Raw genomic sequence first — 22,653 nt, 5'->3', positions numbered from 1 at the left:
ATGTCAATTCACCTCATGGAGGCTCAGTTTCCTTACCTGCGTACTAAGAATTAAAAGGACCTAGCTTACAGGGTAATTGTAAACATCAAATGAGATAATGTTTGTGAAGCCCTCAGCCCCATTCTTGGCATGTGAGAAGAGTTTAAGCAAGATCAGTTGTTGTTGTTGTTGTTGTTGTTGTTGTTGTTGTTGTTGTTGTTATTATTACCACAAGGCTCTGGCCGTCTGTAGTAAGAAAGTGTCCTTGCTTTGTGGTGTGGGGGTGTGGGGGTGTGAGGGTGTGGGGGAGATGGCAGTGAGTAGAGTGCTCAGAGTTTCTAATCACTTGTCTGATTACAGAGAGATAACATGGTTTCGATCAGAATGACCAGGGCTGAAATGAGTTTGTTGTTTTTAACGTGACTGTGGTCACATGGACTTCTCCAAGCTCATTTCCCTGTGGATAAAATGGGAGTGATGTCAATGCCTACCTTACAGGTGTTGCCGGGAGGTTGGAATGATAGAATGCATGTATCGTGTTTAGCCCAAGTGCTCAGTTTTTGTTGGTCACTAATTATGAGGTTTATAATGACCTGAATGCCTCCCTTGTAAAACTCTATATCCCTATAGAGGGATATATAACAGGGCTGCTTGAACTTCAACTGGAGGCTTTGTCCTATCCAAGGCTCAGGGACCAATTCTCCCCTTAGACTGAGGGTTTCTCCCCTTCAACTGACTGCACCAATTCAGGACAACTAGAGGACTCTGATAAACCTTTCTGCTAGTTCTACTCTGACCTTGTGCCCCAGTTTTAGAAAGCAGGCTGTAGCCCTGTTTGTATGAACAAGCCTTCTCCTGGTATACTCAAGGCTGGTGTTTTTCTTGCTAGTGGTCTGAAATCCACGGAGCACTGCTGTTGAATCCTAGTCCTGTGTCAGGGATACTGGTGGCTGGATTCCCCTCTGACCCTGGGGTAAATTGCCTTTGTTATCATGACCATTACAGGGCTCTATTAAGGTGTTTGCTTGCCAGTCCCCACTGACCACCCTCCCAAATCCTCTTCTTCTGCACCTGAACCTCTTTGAACATTTCTGATGCTGCTCCACTCAATCTCCAGCCTCAGTTCCCTTCCCTCAAGCCTTCTACCTGTGCTTCTGTGTCATATCAGTTGCAGTGCCTGGATCCCAGGACTCCTGTGTCTGCTCAGCCAGAGGCCATATATCTTCTTTCCTGAGCCAGGACCCTTCTCGTCTCATATCTTTAATTGTGTTAATCTCCTCTTTTCTCTGGGACTGCCAGAGGCAGGCAGCGTAGGGTGGGGCACAGGCTGGTGGGACTCTTGGGGGCAACGGGGAAGAAGGGTGGAGTTGCATAGGCCAAGTGCTAAAGCGGAGCTTCTGGAGGACTGTCAAGTGAAAGGCGGCCAGAGGCAAATGTCAGAGCCTATATAGAGGCAGGAATCTGGGACCAGAAAGACGGAGCAAGCAGTAGCAAGTCAGGAGCAGTGGGGCGGGTGGGTGGGCAGGCTGGCTGGCGGGCAGGGGGGCGTGGCAGGGGATAGCAAAGGGAGATTGCAAAGAACAGCTGCTGGTATTGGGTCTTACTTTAAGTTAATTGGCCAGAATAAAAGAGCTAGGGGCGCATAGGATACTCTCTGCCTCTTCTCTGTCACCGGCAAGGTAAGATCTTTCTGGGTTTTGCCTGTTAGGAAACTGTGGCATGTTCAGAAATTTTTCTGAAGATGGGAGGTGGAGGTCTGTGGCTGCTCTTTTGACTCATCTTTCCCATTGCACCAATTATTACAATAACCAGGGTGTTAGCAGGAGGCCAGCATTTCTTTTATGACACCCTATCTTGGGATTGTCCAGGCTGGAGACAGACGCAGGGGTTTCAGTAGGGAGAAAGGGGGAGAGGTGGATCCTTATAGCATAGTGGTAAAGAGTAGGGGGCTCCGGAACTGGATGGACTCAGGAATCCATGTGTCTGCAGAGAAATTATTAAGTTTCTTTGGGTCTGAATTTTCTCATTTGTAAGATGAAGACTACAACCGAAATCTCTTAGTGTTGCTATGGGGACCACATGAGATGATACATGTAAAGTGCCTGGCAGAGTGCTTGCCAGTCAGTGCATGCTAAAGAACAGTTCACTGTTAGCATTTCTGTTGCAAGTTTTCTCATTATTATGGAATCACAATTCCATGAATTGATGACTTTTGTAACATTGTCCCAAAGTAGGAAGTTTCTGGTTTTGGCATGGGTAGGCTGTGGGAACATGTCAACATCGTGTAATATTTGCATTGGCTTCCAAGCCATGTGTTCAGAAGCCCCTTTTGGAGCTGCTTATTGGAGCTGTCTGAAGGAGTGAGGCTCTGGGATTGCCCATCCGCATGTCATCAGAAAAACTTGAAACTTGTACATGCTAGAGACTGGGCTTTAAGTGACCCATAATCTAGGATGCCAGAGAAATAATTGAATGCAAGCTCAGGGATGCCAAACACTAGGCAATCCCCAGGAGGGGGTCAGAGTCAATGATATACAGATTGTCACTGTCACAGTGACCCCATTTTAGCCTTGAACTTGGTGAATCTGAGAAAGGTGGTAAATTGGGGATAATAATATTATTAGTTGCCCAGGAGATTGTAAGGCCCAAATGGGGTAATGCTTACAAAGGCCCTCACGTTATAGGAAGTTGTGGACAGTTGTCTGAAGTACAGTGCCTGGCACATACTATGGGAAGCAATAAATAGTAGTAATGGGGTGGTGGTTGCTGTTATTAATAACAATAATGAAAATAATAAGCAGAAGTTTCAGTTCATGGAATGTTGCTCTCAGTCATTGATCAGATAAATGTCTCCCTTTTCCTTAGGAGAACATTTAGGGCCATCAGAGTAGTAAAATGAAGATTAAATCATTGGCAGAATTTAATGAGCCCCAGGAACTAATGATTATCTTGGGGTAAAGGGCTTTCTCATTCAGGCCTGTCAGTACCTTGGCTAGCTTGTGAGTAGTGCCTTGGGATAGAATACAGCCTAGGAACCTGCACTTTTTACACTTGGCCAGAAGGTGGTGCTGCTGCTTTATTTGAGTCAGGACTGTTCAGGCTCCCGGCTGTGGAGTTTGCTGGCGTTTACAGCATTTACAAACTGAGAAGCTGTGCTGTGTAACTGGGTGGGTTGGTTTGAAAAGGATAGAGGCAGAAGCGGTATTTGCTCCAGCTCCAAAGTTGTTGATAGCCTCACCTTCAATGCCATATACCTGACAACACATAAAACAGGTCTCCACCATGAACAATTGTCTATTTCCCAATATTGGCTTTTGACCTCTAAACTTGTTTCTTGTTTACAGATTTTCTGGTCGCTTGGGCTTCAGCAGGAAGGGTCTTCCTCTACACTGTCCTGTTGCTGTGGCAGACATGTCAGTACCCTTACACTCACTGCAATTCAACAATACAACGAGGGAGGAAAATGTTGAGCCCCCAAACAAGCGGATGGCCTTCTCTAGACCAATGACAGAGACTAGAGCAGACGTCCAGATTCTGCATTCTCATATACAGTTGCCTGTAGTCTCGACTTCAGCCTCAGATCCTGGAGGGACATCCATACAGTTGATGACATCTCCAGCCTTTGACACCATGTCTGCACCTCTAATGGGAGTAACAAACTCTGGAGCCTCGTCCCCACCCTTAATGCCAACCTCAGACTCTGGGGAACTTTCCCCATTGCTAATGCCAGTCTCAGACCCCGGGGCACTGTCCCCATTGCTAATGCCAGCCCTAGATTCTGAAACATTGTCCCCACTGCTGTCTACTTCAGAGTATGGGTTAATGTCCCCAGAGATGATGACAATTCCTGACTTTGGAACAATATCCACATCACTAACGGTAGCACCAGATTCTGCAGAGGTATCACCATTGGCAGTGCCAACTCCATCCTCTGGAGCGGTGTCTACACCTATAATGAGCACTTCATCCTCTGAGGCAATGTCCACACCATTAATGCTAGCCCCAGATTCTGGAGAGATATCCCCAATCCTAATGCCAGATATGAATCCTGGAGTGATGTCTACACAGCCAATGCCAGCTCCCAGCTCTGAGGAAATGTCCCCATTGCAAATTACAGATGAAGATACTGAAGCAATGTCCAAAGTACTAATGACTGCCTTAGCCACTGGAGAGATATCTTCGCTGCTAATGTCAGGCACAGACTCTGAAGCGATATCCTCACTGATAATGTCAGCCCTGGCTTCTGAAGGAACATCAACCCAGGAAACAAGCATCCAAAACTCTGGGGGAATATCTACCCCACTCATGTCAGACCCACATGCTGGAGTACTGTCTTCACTTTTAATGTTAGCTCCAGACTCTGAAGTAATGTCCACACCGCTACCGTCAGTCCCAGATGCTGGAGAAATGTCCATATTACCAAAACCAGCTCCAGATGCTGAAGCAATGTCCCCAGCAGTCATGATGGCCCTACCTTCTGGAGTGATGCCCACCCAGATTATGTCAGTCCAAGGCTCTGGAGTGATGTTTCCATGGTCAACACAAAATCTAGACTCTGAAATCATGTCTACTCTGCCACTGAGAGGTACAGCCTCTGGGATGATGTCTGCACCACCAGTAAGAGCTTCAGATTCCGGAGCAATGTCCACACCGCTAATGGGAGCCCCAGCCTCTGGAAATATGTCTGCATTGCAAAAGACAGTTCCAGTTTCTGGAGCCATGACCACCCCACTGATGACAGTCACAAGCTCTGGAGTGATGTCCACAGAGCAGATGTCAGCCAAAGCCTCTAGAGTAAGATCCACACAGTTAACGATGTCCAAAACTTCTAGAGCAAGGCCAAAACGCTCTGTGAAAGCCACGGCCAAACAGCGTGCGAGAGCCTCAGCCTCTAGAAAGATGTCCACGCCACTGAGGAGAGCTCCAGCATCTGGAGCAATGCCCACCCAGTCAATTATGGCCACAGCCTCTGAAACAATGTCTACGCCACAAATGAGAACCACGGCCTCAGGACTGACATCTGCACCACAAATGAAAGCCATGACTTCTGGAGCAATGTCCACCCCACTAATGACAGCCCAAACCTCTGGATCAACATCCACACTGTTAATGAGAGATGCAGCCCCAGGTATGATGCCCTGTCCACAAATGAGAGCTCTGGACTCTGGAGCATTGTCCCAGCCACTAATGACACCCCAAGCCTCTGGAACAATGTTAATGGAACAAATGACAACCACAACTTCTGGAGCAGTGTCCACACTGCTAATGAGAGACACAGCTTCTGGAGCTCTGTCCATGCCGCAAATGACATACACAGCCTCTGGAGGGATGTCTTCACTGCTAATGAGAGATGCAGCTTCTGGAGCAATGTCCACATCACAAATGACAGACACAGTTTCTGGAGGGATGTCCATGCCACTAATGGGAGCTCAAGACCCAGGAGAAATACCTGCATCACTAATGAGAGCCACAGCTTCTGGAAAGATGCCCAGCCAGCCAGCGAGCACCCAAGATCCTGGAGGAATGTCCATGTCGTCCATGAGATCCGTGACTACTGCAGGTATGCAGATGAGTGCCCCAACCTCTGATATGATGTCCACACCAACAAGGAGAGCTTGGACCTCTGAAACAATGTCCACACCACTAATGAGAACCTCAGGCTCTGGAGAGAGGCCCTCACTGCTCACAAGGGCTTCATCCTCCGGAGAGATGTCCCTACCACTAATGAGAGCTCCAGCTTCTGGAGAGATAGCCACACCTCTGAGAGCCCCAGCCTATGGAGCCATGTCTGCTCCACAAATGACAGCCACAGCCTCTGGAATGATGTCCATGCCACAAGTGAATGCTCCCATCTCTGGAGCAATGTCCATGCCGCTAATGAGATCCACAGCCTCTGGAGGGATGTCCATGCCACTGATGAGAGCCCCAGACTCTGGAGTGACATCTGCACCACAAATGATGCCCACAGCTTCTGGAGACATGTGCACACTACCAGTGAGAGCCCCAGCCTCTGTAGGGCTGTCCCCACCACTAGTAAGAGCTCCAGCCTCTGGAACTATGTTCACACCATTAAGGAGACCCTCAGCCTGTGAAGCTGTGTCCACAGAGTTAATGAGAACTTCAGCCTCTGGACATATGTCCACTGCACAAACAACAGCCATGGTCTCTGGAGGGATGTCCAAGCCATTAATGAGAGCCCCAGCCTCTGAAACAATGCCCATGCCTTTGATGTCATCCATGGCTCCCAAAGAGATGTCTATGCCACTAATGGAAACCATGGCTTCTGGAGCAATGTCCACTTTGCAATCCAGTGTTGCAAACTCTAGATCTATGTCCATGCCACAAACAACATACACAGTGTCTGGAGGAATGGCCACAGCGCCAATCAGAGCCTCTGCTTCTGGAGCAATGTCCACATCATTTATGAGAGCCTCAGTTTCTGGAATGATGTCCGTGCCATTACCGAGAGCCACAGCCTCTGGATGTGGCATGGGGGTGTCCATGCCACAAATGACAGCCACAGATTCTAGAGGGATGTCCACACCACTAATGAGGGCCCCAGGCCCTGGAATAATGTCCACCCCACAGACAGCCTTTGGAGTGATGCCCACTCTGGAAATCAAAGCCAAAGACTCTGGAGAGGCATCCACTTCTCACATTAACATCACAGCCTCTGGATCAAAGCCCAGACCACACATGACTGCCACAATTCCTGAAACTACAAACTCACCACGAGAGGAAGTGCCATCCTTCGGAATGTTGACTCCAGCACTCTGTTACCTCTTAGAAGAGCAGGAAGCAGCCCGGGGCTCATGCCCTGTGGAGGAAGAGATGGAGATTGATGAGGAGAAGCAAATGAAAGGGTTTTTGGATGATTCTGAGAGAATGGCATTTCTGGTGTCACTTCATCTGGGAGCACCAGAGAGGTGGTTCATCTTGCAGATGGAGGTAGGACACCCCCTCTCAGATGAAAATAAATCTTTCCTGAGAAGATCCCAGGGCTTATATGACTCCCTATCTGAGATAGACGTTCTCAGTGCTGTTCTTTGCCATCCCAAACAGGGCCAAAAGTCAGTCAGGCAGTATGCCACTGACTTCCTGCTGCTGGCCCGACATTTATCTTGGTCTGATGCCATTCTACGGACCAGGTTTCTGGAAGGACTGTCAGAAGCTGTTACCACCAAAATGGGTCGGATCTTCCTGAAGGTGGCTGGCAGCCTAAAGGAGCTGATAGACAGGTCTCTCTACACCGAGTGCCAGCTGGCAGAAGAGAAGGATTACCCGGGCAACTCAAGCCAGGTCCTGCCAACAGCCTGTAAGCGGAATAATGAGGAGGCCACAGAGAATGAATTGAGCTCTCAGCAGCAGACTGAGGAGGTAATGAGGGGGAAATCCACTGAAGGTTTTTGAGCAGAGAAATAAGGAGGTCCTGATAGGGAATATATCCTGCTTCCTTGAGTAGAATCAGGAAAAGACAAAGGGGAGGCATGGGGCTCCTAGATCATGAACCCCAAGCTGGAGTTTCATCAAGTGAGCATGGCTCTGCAGTTATTTTGGGTATGTTAACCACTTTGAGGAGCAATGTCAAACCCAGCTTACTGAGGATGTGGGATAGTTGAAGTACCAGTTCTTCTGATTATAAGGGAACTGGCTGGCCTCAGTTCCAAGTCCAATTCTAAGAGATGGGTCTTTTGGGAGCTGGGGCTCATCTACAGTAACATGTATTGTGGAGTCAGGTCACTAGGGAATTAGATGACCCTAGTCCTTGGTCATACTGTATGCAAGTGAGATAAATTAGCAAAGTGCCTTGATCTGCTAAATTACAGAACTTATCCAGGCAGAACACTCCTTGTCATAGTAAGTATGGCTCTTACCTCTGTTGTCTTTTTCTTATTCCCAGCACCAGCATGTACCCAAACGTTGTTACTACCTGAAAGAGCATGAAGACCCCCAAGAAGGTCTTCATGACCACCTTGGACAGAGCACAGGCCATCATCAGAAGGCCCATACCAACAAGTAAAACTCCATGGAATCTTCTCCTGTGATATCTGACTCGGCTGCTAACTGGAGGAGGACTGGTTCCTGGACCCATTCCATTCAACTACATCATAAACCTTGTTGCCTTTACCCTTCTGCCTCCCCCTCCAGGCACATCCCACCTTACCTCTTACTTGGCTGGTTTGACCTCCCTTTCACCCACATGCCTATGACCTGCCTTGACAATCAGAGTGTGGACTACAAGAGCATGGTGTGTGAGGTTCTGAACTCCCATCACCACCGAGGCCAGTACTAGTTCTTGGTACAGGGGGAAGTCTAGGCAGGATACCTCTCACTTGGCTGGTTTGACCTTCCCTTTCACCCACATGCCTATGACCTGCCTTGACAATCTAAGCGTGGACTACAAGAGTGTATGGTGTGTGAGGTTCTGAATTCCTATCACCACTGAGGCCAGTACTAGTTCTTGGTACAGGGGATGTCTAGGCAGGATACCTCTCACTTGGCTGATTTGACCTTCTCTTTCACCCACATGCCTATGACCTGCCTTGACAATCAGAGTGTGGACTACAAGAGTGTATGGTGTGTGAGGTTCTGAACTCCCATCACCACTGAGGCCAGTACTAGTTCTTGGTACAGGGGGATGTCTAGGCAGGATAAATCATATCTTACCTCAAAACACCTTAGAGTGGCCAGGCGCAGTGTCTCATGCCTGTGATCCTAGTACTGTGGGAGGCCGAGGTGGGTGGATCACGACGTCAAGAGATTGAGACCATTCTGGCCAACATGGTGAAACACCGTCCCTAATAAAAATACAGAAAATTAGCTGGGCGTGGTGGCATGTACCTGTAGTTCCAGTTACTCAGGAGTGTGAGGCCAGAGGATCGCTTGAACCTGGGAGTTGGAGGTTACAGTGAGCCAAGATTGCACCAATGCACTACAGCAAGCGTCCCCAAACTTTTTACACGGGGGGCCAGTTCACTGTCCCTCAGACCGTTGGAGGACCACCACATACTGTGCTCCTCTCACTGACCACCAATGAAAGAGATGCCCCTTCCTGAAGTGCGGCGGGGGGCTGGATAAATGGCCTCAGGGGGCCGCATGCGGCTCGCGGGCCGTAGTTTGGGGATGCCTGCTCTACAGCCTGGAGATAGAGTGAGACTTCATCTCAAAACAAACAAACAAATAGCACCTTAGAGTATCTTGCCATGTGTCGGCAGGCAAACTTGAGAAAGACCTGGTTCTATTCCACCTGACAAGGTAGCCTATAAGGAGAGTGATGCCCACTCCTATACCACCCTTGTAATCCAGTAGAGTTGTCCCATATGCCCCAACTCATAGCACCTAACATGGGTCTCCAGGGTCCTTGCCCTGTTTATAGTATCCATCCTGAACCATTCATTTTGACCCATAATAATAATAATAATAATAGTGACAGTATAATGGCTACTAGTTATTAATAGTGTATCGTGTGACAGGCACTGGGCTAAACTCTTGGCAAGCACCATCTCACTACATTCTCACCATAACACAACTTGTTATTGTGTTGTAAGCTTCTGACCTCTTGAGCTGTTGTTTATGGCCTTTGTCTTGTTCCTCAGTGCGGGTTCTCTAGCTCTGACCTCTGGGTGACCCCTTCAGTTGTTAATTGCCCTCGCTCCCCTTGGCTGTCATGCTTCATGGCCAGCACTCTTGATGAGGGTCTTGGTCTCTAATGTGCGCAGTGTTTGCTTTCAGGTGGTGGGATTATGGGTAGTTTTTGTTTTCTTCTTTCTACCTCTCTGTACTTGCCACATTCTCTACAGTAAGCATGTATTACATTTATAATCATAAAACTAAATAAACTTCATTTATGAAAAAGGAGTTCATTGTGGCTACTAGAATTTCATTTTCTGAGTCCTTTACTCAACCAATATTAGTCATCTAACCTATGTCAGCTACTGTTTTGGGGACAGACAGATAAGAATCCTGCTGATGTGAACATTCCATTCCAATGGAGCGAGGAGAACAAGAACACACTGAACTTAGATTGAAATTGCGAAGACTGTGAAGAAAAGAAATCAGGACAATGGGTAATTTGATACAAATAGAACCAATTTATGCATTCAATAGTAGTACATATAATTGAGTTACTCAAAGATCTTTTAACAACAGGAGAGACATAATTAGAAACTTAATTTAGATAGTTAAACTGACAACAATTTTGAGACAGGATGGAGGAAAGGATCAGAGAGCAGCTGAGCCCTCTACTGCAATAGTCCAGGTGACTGACTGGCCCGGTGACTCAATCTAGGATGGTGGCAGCAGAGATGGTAATTCAGGGATAGCGACCTAACCTTCTCTTAGGAGTCAAGTCCACTGCTCCATTACCCTAAGCTTTGGGTCTGATTTCAGAAAGAGGAAAATGATTCTCAGGAAAGACTGACAGACAAATTGGCAGACCCATGATACTGTACATAAGAATCTGGCTGTGTGGGTTGCCTGCAGCTGCCTCAGTCACTAGTGCTTTTGCCTCAGGAGAAAGAAGTTGCGATAAGTCAGGAACTATGAATTCCAAAAAGAGAGATGACCGGCCCCTGGGGACCCACCTTTCTCCCTCCTCTTTGGGCCTGGTGGCTCACACCTAGCCCAGTCTAAGACCAAATGGAGTTTGGACGCCCTTTTTCAGCCAGGATTGCTCTTAGCTAGGAAAAGCACTGTCGAGTTTTCTCTCTGCTCAAAATAAATGGACATTATAGACTTCACAACTTACGGCTGAAAAATGTATACAGAAAGGACAATGTCCTAAAAATGAACCTAATTTTCTTGTGGCCATGATAAATGGAGAGGGATGGCGATTCTTTTCCTTATTTTTCTCCATAGCCATTCTTCTTCTTTTTGTTCTTCTTTTGCTCAGTCCACTGGACTACTGGACTACACTGGACTACTTTGATCAGATCAAATGACGGAACCTTCCCCTCCATTTCTTCCAATGGATCATTGCTTGAGACATTGAGGCACTCTCAACCTCATTCTCCAACCAGAATGTTACAGATAAAATAACTCATGCTATAAGAGATTAGATCCCTATGAATCATGTGTTTTCTTCCTCCTCATGTAGTTTGAAAGCAATTTGAACAATTGTGGGACAGAGGAAGCAAGCTGCTAGATCTCTTATGACCAAAGGGAAGAGTTATAGGAGAATAGATATTGTAATAGGTAGAAATGATACTGAAGGGGGAGACTTGACTTTTCTTTTCTTTTTCTTTCTTTCTTTCTTTTTTTTTTTTTTGAGATGAAGTCTTGCTCTGTTGCCCAGGCTGGAGTGCAGTGGCACAATCTCAGCTTACTGCAACCTCAGCCTCCTGGGCTCAAGTAATTCTCATGCCTCAGCCTCCTGAGTAGCTGGGACTACAGGCACCCACCACCATGCCTGGCTAATTTTTGTTATTTTTAGTAGAGAGAGGGTTTTGCCATGTTGACCAGGCTGATCTTGAACTCCTGACCTCAAGTGATTGGCCTGCCTTGGCCTCCCAAGAAAAAATGCTGGGATTACAGACATGAGCTACCATGCCCAGCCAAGACTTGACTTTGAGTACTTCTGTCCCTCCCTCTAACAAGCTGGATAGTTTTAAACAGCCATGACACTGTGTTTCTTGAAACTTCAGTTTCCTCTTCTCTAAAATAGGAGTAATCATCATTGTCCTCCAAACTTCATAGCATTGTGGAGTAAAGATTTATGATAGTGCTTGGAAAAATCAAATGCAAGACATACAAATGTAAGATCTTGTTATTGTCTGTTGAAGGGGACCAGAATATGCCACCCCCAAATATGCCACTTTAGCATTGTGATTGTTTTGAGCTGAGGGCAATTAAGAAGTGCAATTAAGGAAGTGAGTGGGTTAGAATATGACTAGTTGGGACATATTCAGAATCCAATCTCTTTAGGGGTCCTATTTAAACTGTGGCGGGGGGGCAGGTTTAAAAGTAAATCAGACAAAACTGGCAAAAGCCACAGTTTGTTAGCACCTATAGAGCACTTAACTATTGAGCGCTTAACACAGGCCCAAGCGCTGGACTAATTGCATTATCTAGATTATCTCATGTAATCTTTACAACAACTCTGAGAAGTGGGTGGTCTCTTTAATCCTATTTTGCAGACCAGGAATCTGAGCCACAGAAAGGTTAAGTAACTGGCCCAAGGCTACAGAGCTAAGAAGCAGTAGAGCTGGGATTTGAGCACTTGCAGTCTGACCCTAGAGCCACACATGCCACTGCTCCACTCTATGTACAGCTACATTATTCAGAGCCAGATGGTTCCTGTGAGCATTCACCCTCTTCTCTTGAACAAATTTGCCACCGAACGGCAACCAGTATTTGAAGTTCATAAACTTGGAGGCCTGAGCAAAAATGGTCCTGCTTTTCTCTTTCCCTGCCTTAGATCCAGATGTAAATCTTCCTGGAGGTATTTGGGGAATTGCTTCAATATTCAATTGAAAAGAATCAAGAGTTGTGGAATTCTACTGAGCTCAAGAGATTCTGTCCAGGGTCTCGCTCTAGCCTCAGAGGGCAGTAGTCTCTGTTCTGAGCTCTGGCCTAAGAAGGAGGCTAAGATTCTTTCCTAAACATCTTCCCTTTGAGCAGATACACATCTTGGGCCTAAATTCTGTGTGGAAGGGTATAGGATTCAGAAAGTGGAAGGTATTTAAAAAATTTTTATTTTTTAATTGCATTTTAGGTTTTGGGGTACATGTGAAGAACATGCAAGATTGTTGCCTAGGTACACACATGGCAGTGTGATTTGCTGCCTTCCTCCCCTTCACCTATATCTGACATTTCTCCCCATGCTATCTCTCCCCACCTCCCCACCCCCCATCCCTCCCCCATTTCCCCCCAACAGACCCCAGTGTGTAGTGCTTCCCTCCCTGTGTCCATGTGTCCTCATTGTTCAACATCTGCCTATGAGTGAGAACATGCGGTGTTTTTCTGTTCTTGTGTCAGTTTGCTGAGAATGATGGTTTCCAGGTTCATCCATGTCCCTACAAAGGACATGAACTCATCCTTTTTGATGGCTGCATAATATTCCATGGTGTATATGTGCCACATTTTCCCTGTCCAGTCTATCATCGATGGGCATTTGGGTTGGTTCCCGGTCTTTGCTATTGTAAACTGTGCTGCAATGAACACTCGTGTGATGTGTCCTTATAGTAGAATGACTTATAGTCCTTTGGATACATACCCAGTAATGGGATTGCTGAATCAAATGGAATTTCTATTTCTAGGTCCTTGAGGAATCACCATACTGTCTTAGTGAAAGGCATTTTTATGGTTCCACCAGTAGCTGGCACTTATTTCTCCCTTCTGGTTTCAGCAGCTTGGTAGAGATCAACTACTGTGGTTTTTGCCATAGGAGACTCAGAGAAGTATTGTGTAAAGTTTGAGAAAAAACTCAAGGACATAAAGAAGGGACATCCCCAGGGTCAAAAAACAAATAGGAATCTTAACAGCAGACCAGTAAGCTGTTGAGCCCTCTAAGGCTGGTGTGATGGAGTGAGAAGAGATCTAGGCTAACTGCATACAGCATTTGGGGAGCAAAACTCTCGACCTCTAAATTCTATATACTTTGCCCTGATCAACTATTATTTAAGAATAATGATGAAACAAAAACTTTTTCTGACAGAGACAATTCACCATTTTTTAAAACCATTCTCACCTTCCCACCACCTTTTTACTACCCTTTCCATCTTATAGTAACTATCCTTATGCTCTCTATGTCCACAATTTAAAAATTTTAAAATTATACTTTAAGTTCTGGGGTACATGTACAGAACGTGCAGGTTCGTTACATAGGTATACATGTGCCATGATGGTTTGCTGGACAATTCACCATTCTTATAAAAGGTGCTGTACTTTGAACTAGGCTGGACCTGGGAAAGCTGGCAACATTTCAGAAAATGAAGCCCCTGTCCTTTGGCAAACTTTGCTGAAAATTTCACTGGTCTAAGCACTGATGTGTAAGTGGATATTGAACAGACTGACCCTTGCTTTGCCACAATTTCCTCTAATAGCTTTTGAAAAAATTATATTTTGGTAACAACTTTATTGAAACATAATTCACATTCCATATACGTCACCCATTTGAAGTGTGGAGTTCAGGCTGGGTGGAGTGGTTCACACCTGTAATCCCAGCACTTTGGGAGGGCTAGTAGGGAGGATCACTTGAGGTGAGAAGTTTGAGACCAGCCTGGGCAACATAGTGAGATGCTGTCACTCAGAAAAAAAAAAATTAAATTAGCCAGTGTGGTGGCACACGCCTGTGATCCTAACTAATTGGGAGGCTGAGGCAGGAAGATTGTTTGAGCCCAGGAGTTTGAGACTGCAGTGAGCTATCATTGTGCTACTGTACGCGGCCTGAGTAACAGAGTGAGACCCCGTCTCTTAAAAAAAAATAAATAAAAGTGTATAGTTACATGTTTTTCAGTGTATGCACGTAACTGGACAACCATCAACATAATCTAATTTCAGAACATTTTCATCAGCCCAAAAAGCAACCCAATACTTTTTAACAGTGACTCCTCATTCATCCGTCTCCTCAGCCCCTGGAAGCCACTAATCTATATTCTGTCTCTATGGATATACCTATTCTGGATGTTTCATATAAATGGAATCTCATTTCATGTGATCTTTTGTAGCTGGCTTCTTTCACTTAGCATAGTGTTTTCAAGGTTCATCTGTACTGTAGCATGTATCATTACTTTATTGCTTTTTGTAGCTAAAAATTTCCTTGTATGTTTATACCACATTTTGTGTATATGCTACTCAGTTCATGGACATTTGGCTGTTTCCACCTTTTGGCTATTATGAATGTTGCTGCTAGGAACATTGGTTTATAAGTTTTTGTGTGAACATATGTTTTTATTTCTGTTGGGTAGATACCTGGAGTAGAATTGCTGGAGCATATGATAGCTTTATATTTCACCTTTTGAGGAACTGTCAGACTGTTTTCCAAAGTAGTTGTACTATTTTACATTCCCACAAACAGTATGTGACAGTTCCAAGTTCTCCACATCCTTGTCAACACTTATCAGCTGACTTTTTGATTATAGCTATCCCAGTGGGTGTGAAGTGGTATCTTGCTATGGCTTTGAATTGCATTTCTGTGATGGATAATGATGTTGAGTTTCCCTCTGATATATTTTTATTACAAAGATAACCATCCTGCAACATGTTGCCATGAATATTTTTGGAAGGCTTCACTTTGGAGAATATACTGGAAGAAGCCATGGTACTCCTTGCTCTCTAGCCTACCCCTAAATATGCAATTGCCCCAAACCACTTTAGGATGGGGGAGTGAATTTAGGGAGGCAGATACTCCTGGCCTTGCTTAGACCCATAACAACTTTCAATTGCTGCCTTGTGCAACAACGATTGCCTGAGAGCAAAGGTGAATGTAGGCTTATGCTAATATTTTAAGGTTTGCTGGAGGCCCAGGAACCTGAACTGAAAAGAGAATTTTCAGGGAAATGTGGCCCCTCTCTCGGGGATTCTTCCTCCTTCCACCAAAACCTAAAATAACCTTACTGTGGTCATTCATTAGAATAGGATCCTCTTTTATTCTGACACCACTCAGAGTTTCTCCATAACTCAATCCTCAAAAGTTAACCACTTCCACTCTGAGAGGGAAGGGAGGAATAGGAAAAAGGAAGAGAGGGAAAGCGGGGAGTCGGGAGAAGAATGAAACAACTTAAAAATCTGGGTTCCAAATTCCAGCTGTGCCAGTGACAACCTGTGTGGCTTTGGGGAAGTTACTTGAGCATTCTGGGCCTCAGTTATTTCATCTTTACCATTGTTTGATTCTCATTTTGGAGCCAGTCGAGGTGATAATTTCCTTCCCCTTCGGTCATGCACCAGGTGTAGGAAGGTGTCTAAGTGGCTTGGGGAGAGGCTTGCTGGGGGAAGCCCACTCTTAGACATTGCTAGAGGGCAGCATTGTTTCAATAATTATTCTAATAATGCTGGCTCAGGTGTGACTGGGTCAGAATAATTTAAAAATATAGTTTCTTCCTCTTCCATAAGTGGCATTCTTACAAAGGGCAGGTAATTTCTGAAAAACTGTAGAGAAACCAGAGGAAGAACAGTGCTTCTAGCCCCCTGCAAATTTAATTTTCCGTTAACAAATTTAAGGTGGAAAAGGAAAAATTTTACACTTTTATTTCTAATCAGACCTTTTTGATTTTGGCCTCCTTTGGATATAGCTGAACAAATATCTTTTCCTCTTTGAAATTTCCACCAGCATCACCAGGGAAATGCTCAGGTTCATTGGAAACTTCTTCTAGAGGTCTGCTTCACAGTTTCAGTGACAAAATTTCTTATCAAGGCATTTATTATTTTCAGGCTCTTTCTTTCTTGGTTTATATTTATTATAATCCAATAATGGAATACTTAGGAAATTGATTTGTTACAAAGAATTACACAGGCTAGGTATAGTGGCTCATGCCTGTGGTTCCAGAACTTAGGCGAGTGGACTGCTTGAGGTCAGGATTTCGAGACTAGTTCATGACTAGTTCAAATTGAGATACACTCACTGTATCTGAAGGTGCGAAAAAAATGCAAAAAAATTTCATTAATTAAGAAAACATTGATTGCATATTAAGGTGATAACATATTGGATGTATTGGTGCTAAGTAAAATACATTATTAAAATTGATTTCACATATTTCTTTTTGAATGTGGCAATTAGAATATTTAAAATTACATACTTGGCTCACATTATATTTCTATTGGACAGCATAGTTCTACAATGTTACAACTTATAGGTACTCGGAGAGTGACTGATTGAGTTATCCGGGACCACAGGTCAAAAAGTGAGAAAAAAGGGCCTTAATAGTAAAGTTGAGCCAAATGTTCACCCCTGGAGCATTTCTTTACGACCCAAGGGAGAGGGTCATGTGGGAACATCATAGCTCCTGCTGGAACAGAAAATGGGAGTGGGCAGAGAGACAATTCCCTTCCCAGAAGAATGGAGGAGGCTGCTGGGTGGATAAAGCAGGAAGTATCCTCTACTTCAGAATCATTCTAAATGTCATTCCTTTTAACCCTCAAACTCCCACAGCCAATGATACAGCAAGTTTCATTGATTTTACCTCCATCCACTTTTCTCCACCCTTAATGTATCCACTACTCTGTTAGTTCATTCACCGTCCTCTCAGTCATTTGCAATCACTGGCAAGTGACTTTAAAATAAACATACGATAACCAAATGACTCTTTCTTCCCTCAAGATAGGCATTTGGGAAAGCATACACCCATTTCCAAGCAAAATAGTTTGAATTATGTCCAGGTTCTGCCACTCTAGAGCAGAACATATCACCAGAGCTAAGTCATATAGATTTTCCGGTACTCAGTGCGCACATCTCTAAATTGAGAACAGTATAAACCCTACTTACCAGGGTCATTGGTGATACCCAAGGAAAAACTATTGTGGGAATCCTTTAACATGCAAAGTACTATTTTGTACTATTTAAATCCAATACAGATTGGATTAAAATGCAGAAAACAGCTGTGCAATGCCTCCTTTAGAATTGCCTTTGTTGCCAAGACACATTCATCCAATACCCTCAGCAAATCTTGCTTAGAAGGTAGATTTGATTTTGGAAATGTTCAGAAATCTTTAAGGGTCAAGTCTAGTGAATGATGTATCCTCAAGCTGAGTAACACTAAGTGTGGTTAAAAACAAAATGTATGAATGTATATGAATGTAAAGCAATGGTACTTTTTAAAAAATTTATTTTGAGACAGAGTCTCACTCTGTCGCCCAGGCTGGAAGGCAGTAGTGCAATCTTGGCTCATTACAACCTCGGCCTCTTGGGTTCAAGCAATTCTCCTGCCTCAGCCTCCTGAATAGCTGGGATTACAGGTGTCTGCCATGATGCCCAGCTAATTTTTGTATTTTTTGTAGAGACAGGGTTTCATTAGTTTGGTCAGGCTGGTGTCGAACTCCTGACCTCGTGATCTGCTCACCTTGACCTCCCAAAGTGCTGGGATTACAGGTGTGAGCCACCATGCCCAACCAATGGTACTGGTTTTATTCCCTCCCCAAGAGAGTTTCCAGAATTATTGTGACATTCATTGATAGACTAAGTGGGTAATTGGTACTACTGGCTCATCTGACATATCATGCTCCTTGCTCATTTGCATGCGAAGGCACTAAAGTGGTGGTTGTTTTTGTATGTACACAAAAAGCAGTTTGACTATTGGGTAATCCAACCTCTACAGTATCATTTCACATTTAAAAAAAACTCTTTCAAAAATTATTTTTCTTGAATATTGCCAATAACCCTGTAGATAGAGTATGCCCTATTCCCAATTTGGAGATGTAAAAACTGAGACCCAGAGATCACAAATAGATCTGATGACAAAGCTGACAGAGGTGAAGCCTGATATGCTTAGACCATTTGGCTCTGAGCCTGATTTTCCTGATGGACACGTTGTCTTACTGGCATCTCTATTTCTATATGTGTACATTGTAATGATTATAACAATAATGATAAGACAAAAGTACAGAGAAGTAAAGTGATTTGTCCAAGGTCACGGCTGGTAAAGTCTTAGAGCTTAGATTTGGATTCAGAAATTGCTCTTAATCTGCCTGCTGACCTAGGCATTTCCTGAAACATTCCATTTCTTTCCCAATCAAATCTTCCTTTTTCCTTTTTATGTTTGTATAACAGCTTTATTGAGATATAATTGACATATTATATAATCCACCTATTTGCAATGAACAATTCGATGGTTTTTAGTATATTCACAGAGTTGTGTGCAACCATCACCACAATCAACTTTAGAATGTTTTTATCATCACCCGAAAAGAAGCCCTGTACCCATTAGCAGCCACTCCCCAAACCAAAGTCCTCTGTGTCCTTGTATTAGTCTGTTTTCACACATCTATAAAGGACTGCCAGAGATTGGATAATTTATGAAGGAAGGAGGTTTAATTGACTCACAGTTCTGCATGGCTAGGGAGCCTCAGGAAACTTAACAATCATGGTAGAAGGGGAAGCAGGCATGTTCTTCACAGGGTGGCAGGAGAGAGTCAAGTGAGCGAAGGAGGAACTTGCCAAACACTTGTAAAACCATCGGATCTCATGAAAACTCACCCACTATCATCCGAACAGCATGGGGGAAAACACTCCCATGATTATATCATCTCCTACCAGGTTCCTCCTTCAACTCCTAGGGATTATAATTTGAGATGAGATTTGGGTGGGGACACAAAGCCAAACCGTATCAGTCCTCTATGTCAGTCCTCATTCTACTGACACAGCTCTCTCTGATGACCTCTTAGACAATAAATCCGGTGAGACACACAACTGCTTATATGCATGTACACACATCCATAGTCTCACTTTAGAGTGGGGAGTCAGAGTCTGTACTAGGAATCTGTAACTACTGCCACAAATGAACCTGAAAAGTCTAGTTGATTAATGCAATAGAAGTTTACTTCTCACTCGTATAATAATCCAGTGCTGGTGTTCTTGATTCGTGGGTACCTTTTCTCCATAAAGTGTTTCAGAAAACACTGGCTACTTCCATACTGTGTCTTGACTATACTGTAGGGCCTCAGATTCTATTTCATTAGTGCAAACTAGTCACATGGCCTCATCTTGATGCAAGGGGAACAGGAAAATGTAGTTTTTTTCTGGGCAGCCACTTCCCTGTAACAATCGTACTCTAAGGAAGAGGGAGTACACATTTTGGTGGACTACTCTACTTCTCTTAACATGAAAGCTCAGAAATGTTGCAGCTGTTAAGTGGGGGAGAGTAGATTTAAAAACAGGTCTGTCTAAATCCACAACTTGCTCTCTTAATTAGCATGCTTTCTTATTAAAAGCCAGTTCTCTTCTGATTTTTACAAAAAAAAAATAGTTCCTTCTTTAAAACAAATTGAAACTCAGCTATCTATCTCATGGCCTCCAATCAGACATTGCAAGGTAAAAGTACTGGAAAATCCATGTCCTAGCAATGCCCTTGCTTCAGACTTCATTTTTGTATATGTGGTTCTTAGTCAGGAATTCTGACATGACTGTAATGATGTTCAGTTATTTTTTTTGCAGTTTTGATTTCCATCTTTTTTTTTTTTAACTGATTCTTTCCTTACATTTCTAGATTATACTCTACTGCTTGCTCTGAGTTCACTAATTTTTCTGAATTTTTAGGAAATGAATTTACACTTTGTTTTCAAATATACACCAACACGTTTGGTGGGAGAAAAGAGACAAATGGCAGTTCAAAGTCTTCAAGTAGCTGGATACTTTTAAAGCCAATAATTCAATGCAAACAATTGCTTAATTGCAAAATTGTTAGCTAGCTGTTTTAAATTCTAATTTCAGTTATTTGATTACCACCACCATCTTCTTTCCTCAGAAATGCTTTGGGACTCCACAACTTCAGCCGTGGCCAAAAGAGGTATTTGTATTTGTATGCTCTCTGACAAAATTCTCCTTCTTTTACCCACCTCAATTCAAATACTTCCCCCCTCCAGAATCTCTGATTAGAAAATTCACTGGATTCCTTAAAATAATTGAGATACATGATCTTTGCTAAAAACACTTGACCCGATGAGGAACTCCTGGTGATGGTTGCAGAAAAAGGTGTAGATGTTATTTAGGGAAGGAATCCAAGTATTAACAAGACCAAGATCTCAACTCTCCTCATGACTTTGACTCAGGCTTTTTCTCTGGAGAGAAGACTGTTCACCTCTTAGCCAACACTTGGGAAGGACCAAAAAGATCAACCTTATATAGCAAGAAGTCCCATTCTGAGTTTAAATTGTGCCTGTGTTTGGGATTGAGATGTATCCTTGCATGGAACTCTACTTGCATGAGGGACTGAGAAGCATCTGGGAAATAATTTATTCTAACTGGGCAGGGAACCAGGCTGGGAGGCTCCAATTACACAGCCTTAGATGGGGAGAGGAGGATCAATCTGGAGAACACTGTTTTATGTCACTTAGATGTGTTTGGAACTCAGCACTCATTTGACAGAGTGTGAATAAAATGAGAGACTCATTCCTTTCACTTCACCATGGAACTTCATAAAGCTTTGATGACTTGAGGACTCCAGGTGGCAGCCCACGGAACCAGAAGCAGTGCCTAGCAGAGGAGATAGTGGCCAGCATATACAACAAAACTCTGTTATGGAGGCAATGGAGTTGAACTTCAGAATGGCAAAATGATTTCTGAGCTATGAAGAATAACCCACATTTTGTTGACTCTGGTCTCTAAGCCGTGCAAAGGTTTTTCTGAGTGTTCTGGAGGATGCCTCACAGGTATGCACAAAGAATACAGTTAGAAACCATTTGGTGTCTGCTATTTTTCCCTTTAGCACTCTAGAAGGCTTTTGCAGACATTACTCTAGCCCCAAATTCTGAAATGAGAATACAATTAGGTACCCTTACAGGAGCAGAGGTCATTCACCGGCATTTGAATTAGCATCAGGGTTTCCAGACCTTAATTAAAATGACCACATTCTCAGGATCCAAAGTGCATGAACATATGAACCATGTGGAAAAGTCACATTCTTTTGAACTGGAGAGACAAATGTTGGGTGAAAACGGGCACAGGCAGAAATGGGATTGCAAGGATTCAGAGCTGCAGTTCTTGAGTATGACAGGGCCAAATGCAGACAGCTTAATCTACCAAAGTAACTGCTTCATGTTATTAATTTTCAGGGATTTTGTTGCATACCATTTGGCTTGTTGAACTAGTAAGGTTTCAAGGTGGTACAGAATGTCAAATACTGTCTTCATTTCTGACACCAGGAGGAGATCATGTGCCACCAAAAGCAGTGATGAGGCCCTGAGGTCATTAACCACTATTCCTGCTGCTGCTGTTGCTCTCACTTGGCTACTCAGGATTCTATCCTTATCATAGGTCCCTCAGCCTTTAATGTCTCCCTTTTCCCAGACTGTGTTGTAGTGAAGGTTTGATGTTGACAAGACAGTGATGCTCTTTTGTTAAGAAAAAAAAATCTAGGGCACAGATCATTCAAGACAGAGATGTGTGAAAAACTTCAGGAAATTCACATTCAGAAATATATAATCAGTCATTCATTCACTGGGCATTTACAGAGTGACTAATGTGTATTTGCCTCAATCATAAGTGTTTATTTACTACATATATCGCTAAATGAGCATCTAAACACAAATGTGTGACTGTGTCTCTCTTCAGGTGCTCTGAAGATAAACAAAATTGATTTGGCTATTTTCTCTTTGTTATACATTTCTCCACTTAATCCCTTTGCCTTCCTTGCAGAATTATTACGGATGATCCAGGAGAGATCCAAGTATGATAGACACATTAACGACTCCACAAAGATACCCATATCACATTCCTTGGAAACTATGAATATGTTATGTTAAATGTCAAATGAGAATTAAGATTACAAATTAGCTGGTCTGGAGATCGAGAGGTTAGCCTGTATTACATGTTTGGGCCCAATGTAATCACAAGTGTCTTTATAGGAAGAAGAGAGGCAGAAGAGGCAGAACCAGAATGATGTAGCATAGAACTTGGCTCGATGTTGCTGGCCATGAAGACAGAGGAGGAGAACCATGACACAAAGAATACAGGTGGCCTCTAGAAGCTAGAAAAGATAAGAAAGTAGATTCCCCACTAGAACCTCCAGAAGGAATACAGTTCTGCTT

At 43.8% G+C, this 22,653-nt stretch overlaps 1 protein-coding gene and 1 long non-coding RNA gene across 2 annotated transcripts in view; one reads left to right on the top strand and one right to left on the bottom strand.

Moving 5' to 3' along the window:
• Positions 1-3,327: 3,327 nt before the first annotated feature.
• RTL9 (retrotransposon Gag like 9) lies at positions 3,328-8,688 on the top strand. The gene is made up of 2 exons (XM_010346353.2): positions 3,328-7,356; positions 7,880-8,688. The coding sequence occupies exons 1-2, from the start codon at positions 3,391-3,393 to the stop codon at positions 7,997-7,999; spliced, it is 4,086 nt and encodes a 1,361-aa protein (XP_010344655.1). The 5' UTR covers positions 3,328-3,390; the 3' UTR covers positions 8,000-8,688.
• LOC141582794 (uncharacterized) overlaps positions 6,611-22,653 on the bottom strand; it is a 138,117-nt gene continuing 122,074 nt past the window's right edge. Inside the window, exons 3-4 of the long non-coding RNA XR_012515680.1 lie at positions 8,647-8,777; positions 6,611-6,796 (exon numbers count right to left, since the gene is read on the bottom strand). This is a non-coding gene — a long non-coding RNA (uncharacterized LOC141582794). The remainder of the gene's footprint in view (positions 6,797-8,646; positions 8,778-22,653) is intronic.

This window comes from Saimiri boliviensis, chromosome X (assembly GCF_048565385.1).
Source record: "Saimiri boliviensis isolate mSaiBol1 chromosome X, mSaiBol1.pri, whole genome shotgun sequence".
In the NCBI taxonomy this organism is placed as follows: Eukaryota; Metazoa; Chordata; class Mammalia; order Primates; family Cebidae; genus Saimiri; species Saimiri boliviensis.
Note: the sequence above shows the minus strand (reverse complement) of the source record. Positions and strands in the feature narration are given on the sequence as shown.

Coding starts and splice junctions, on each gene's coding strand:
- RTL9 (XM_010346353.2), top strand. CDS start 3,391: ATGTCAGTACCCTTACACTCACTGCAATTCAACAATACAACGAGGGAG. Junction 7,357..7,879: donor CTCAGCAGCAGACTGAGGAG/GTAATGAGGGGG, acceptor TCTTATTCCCAG/CACCAGCATGTACCCAAACG.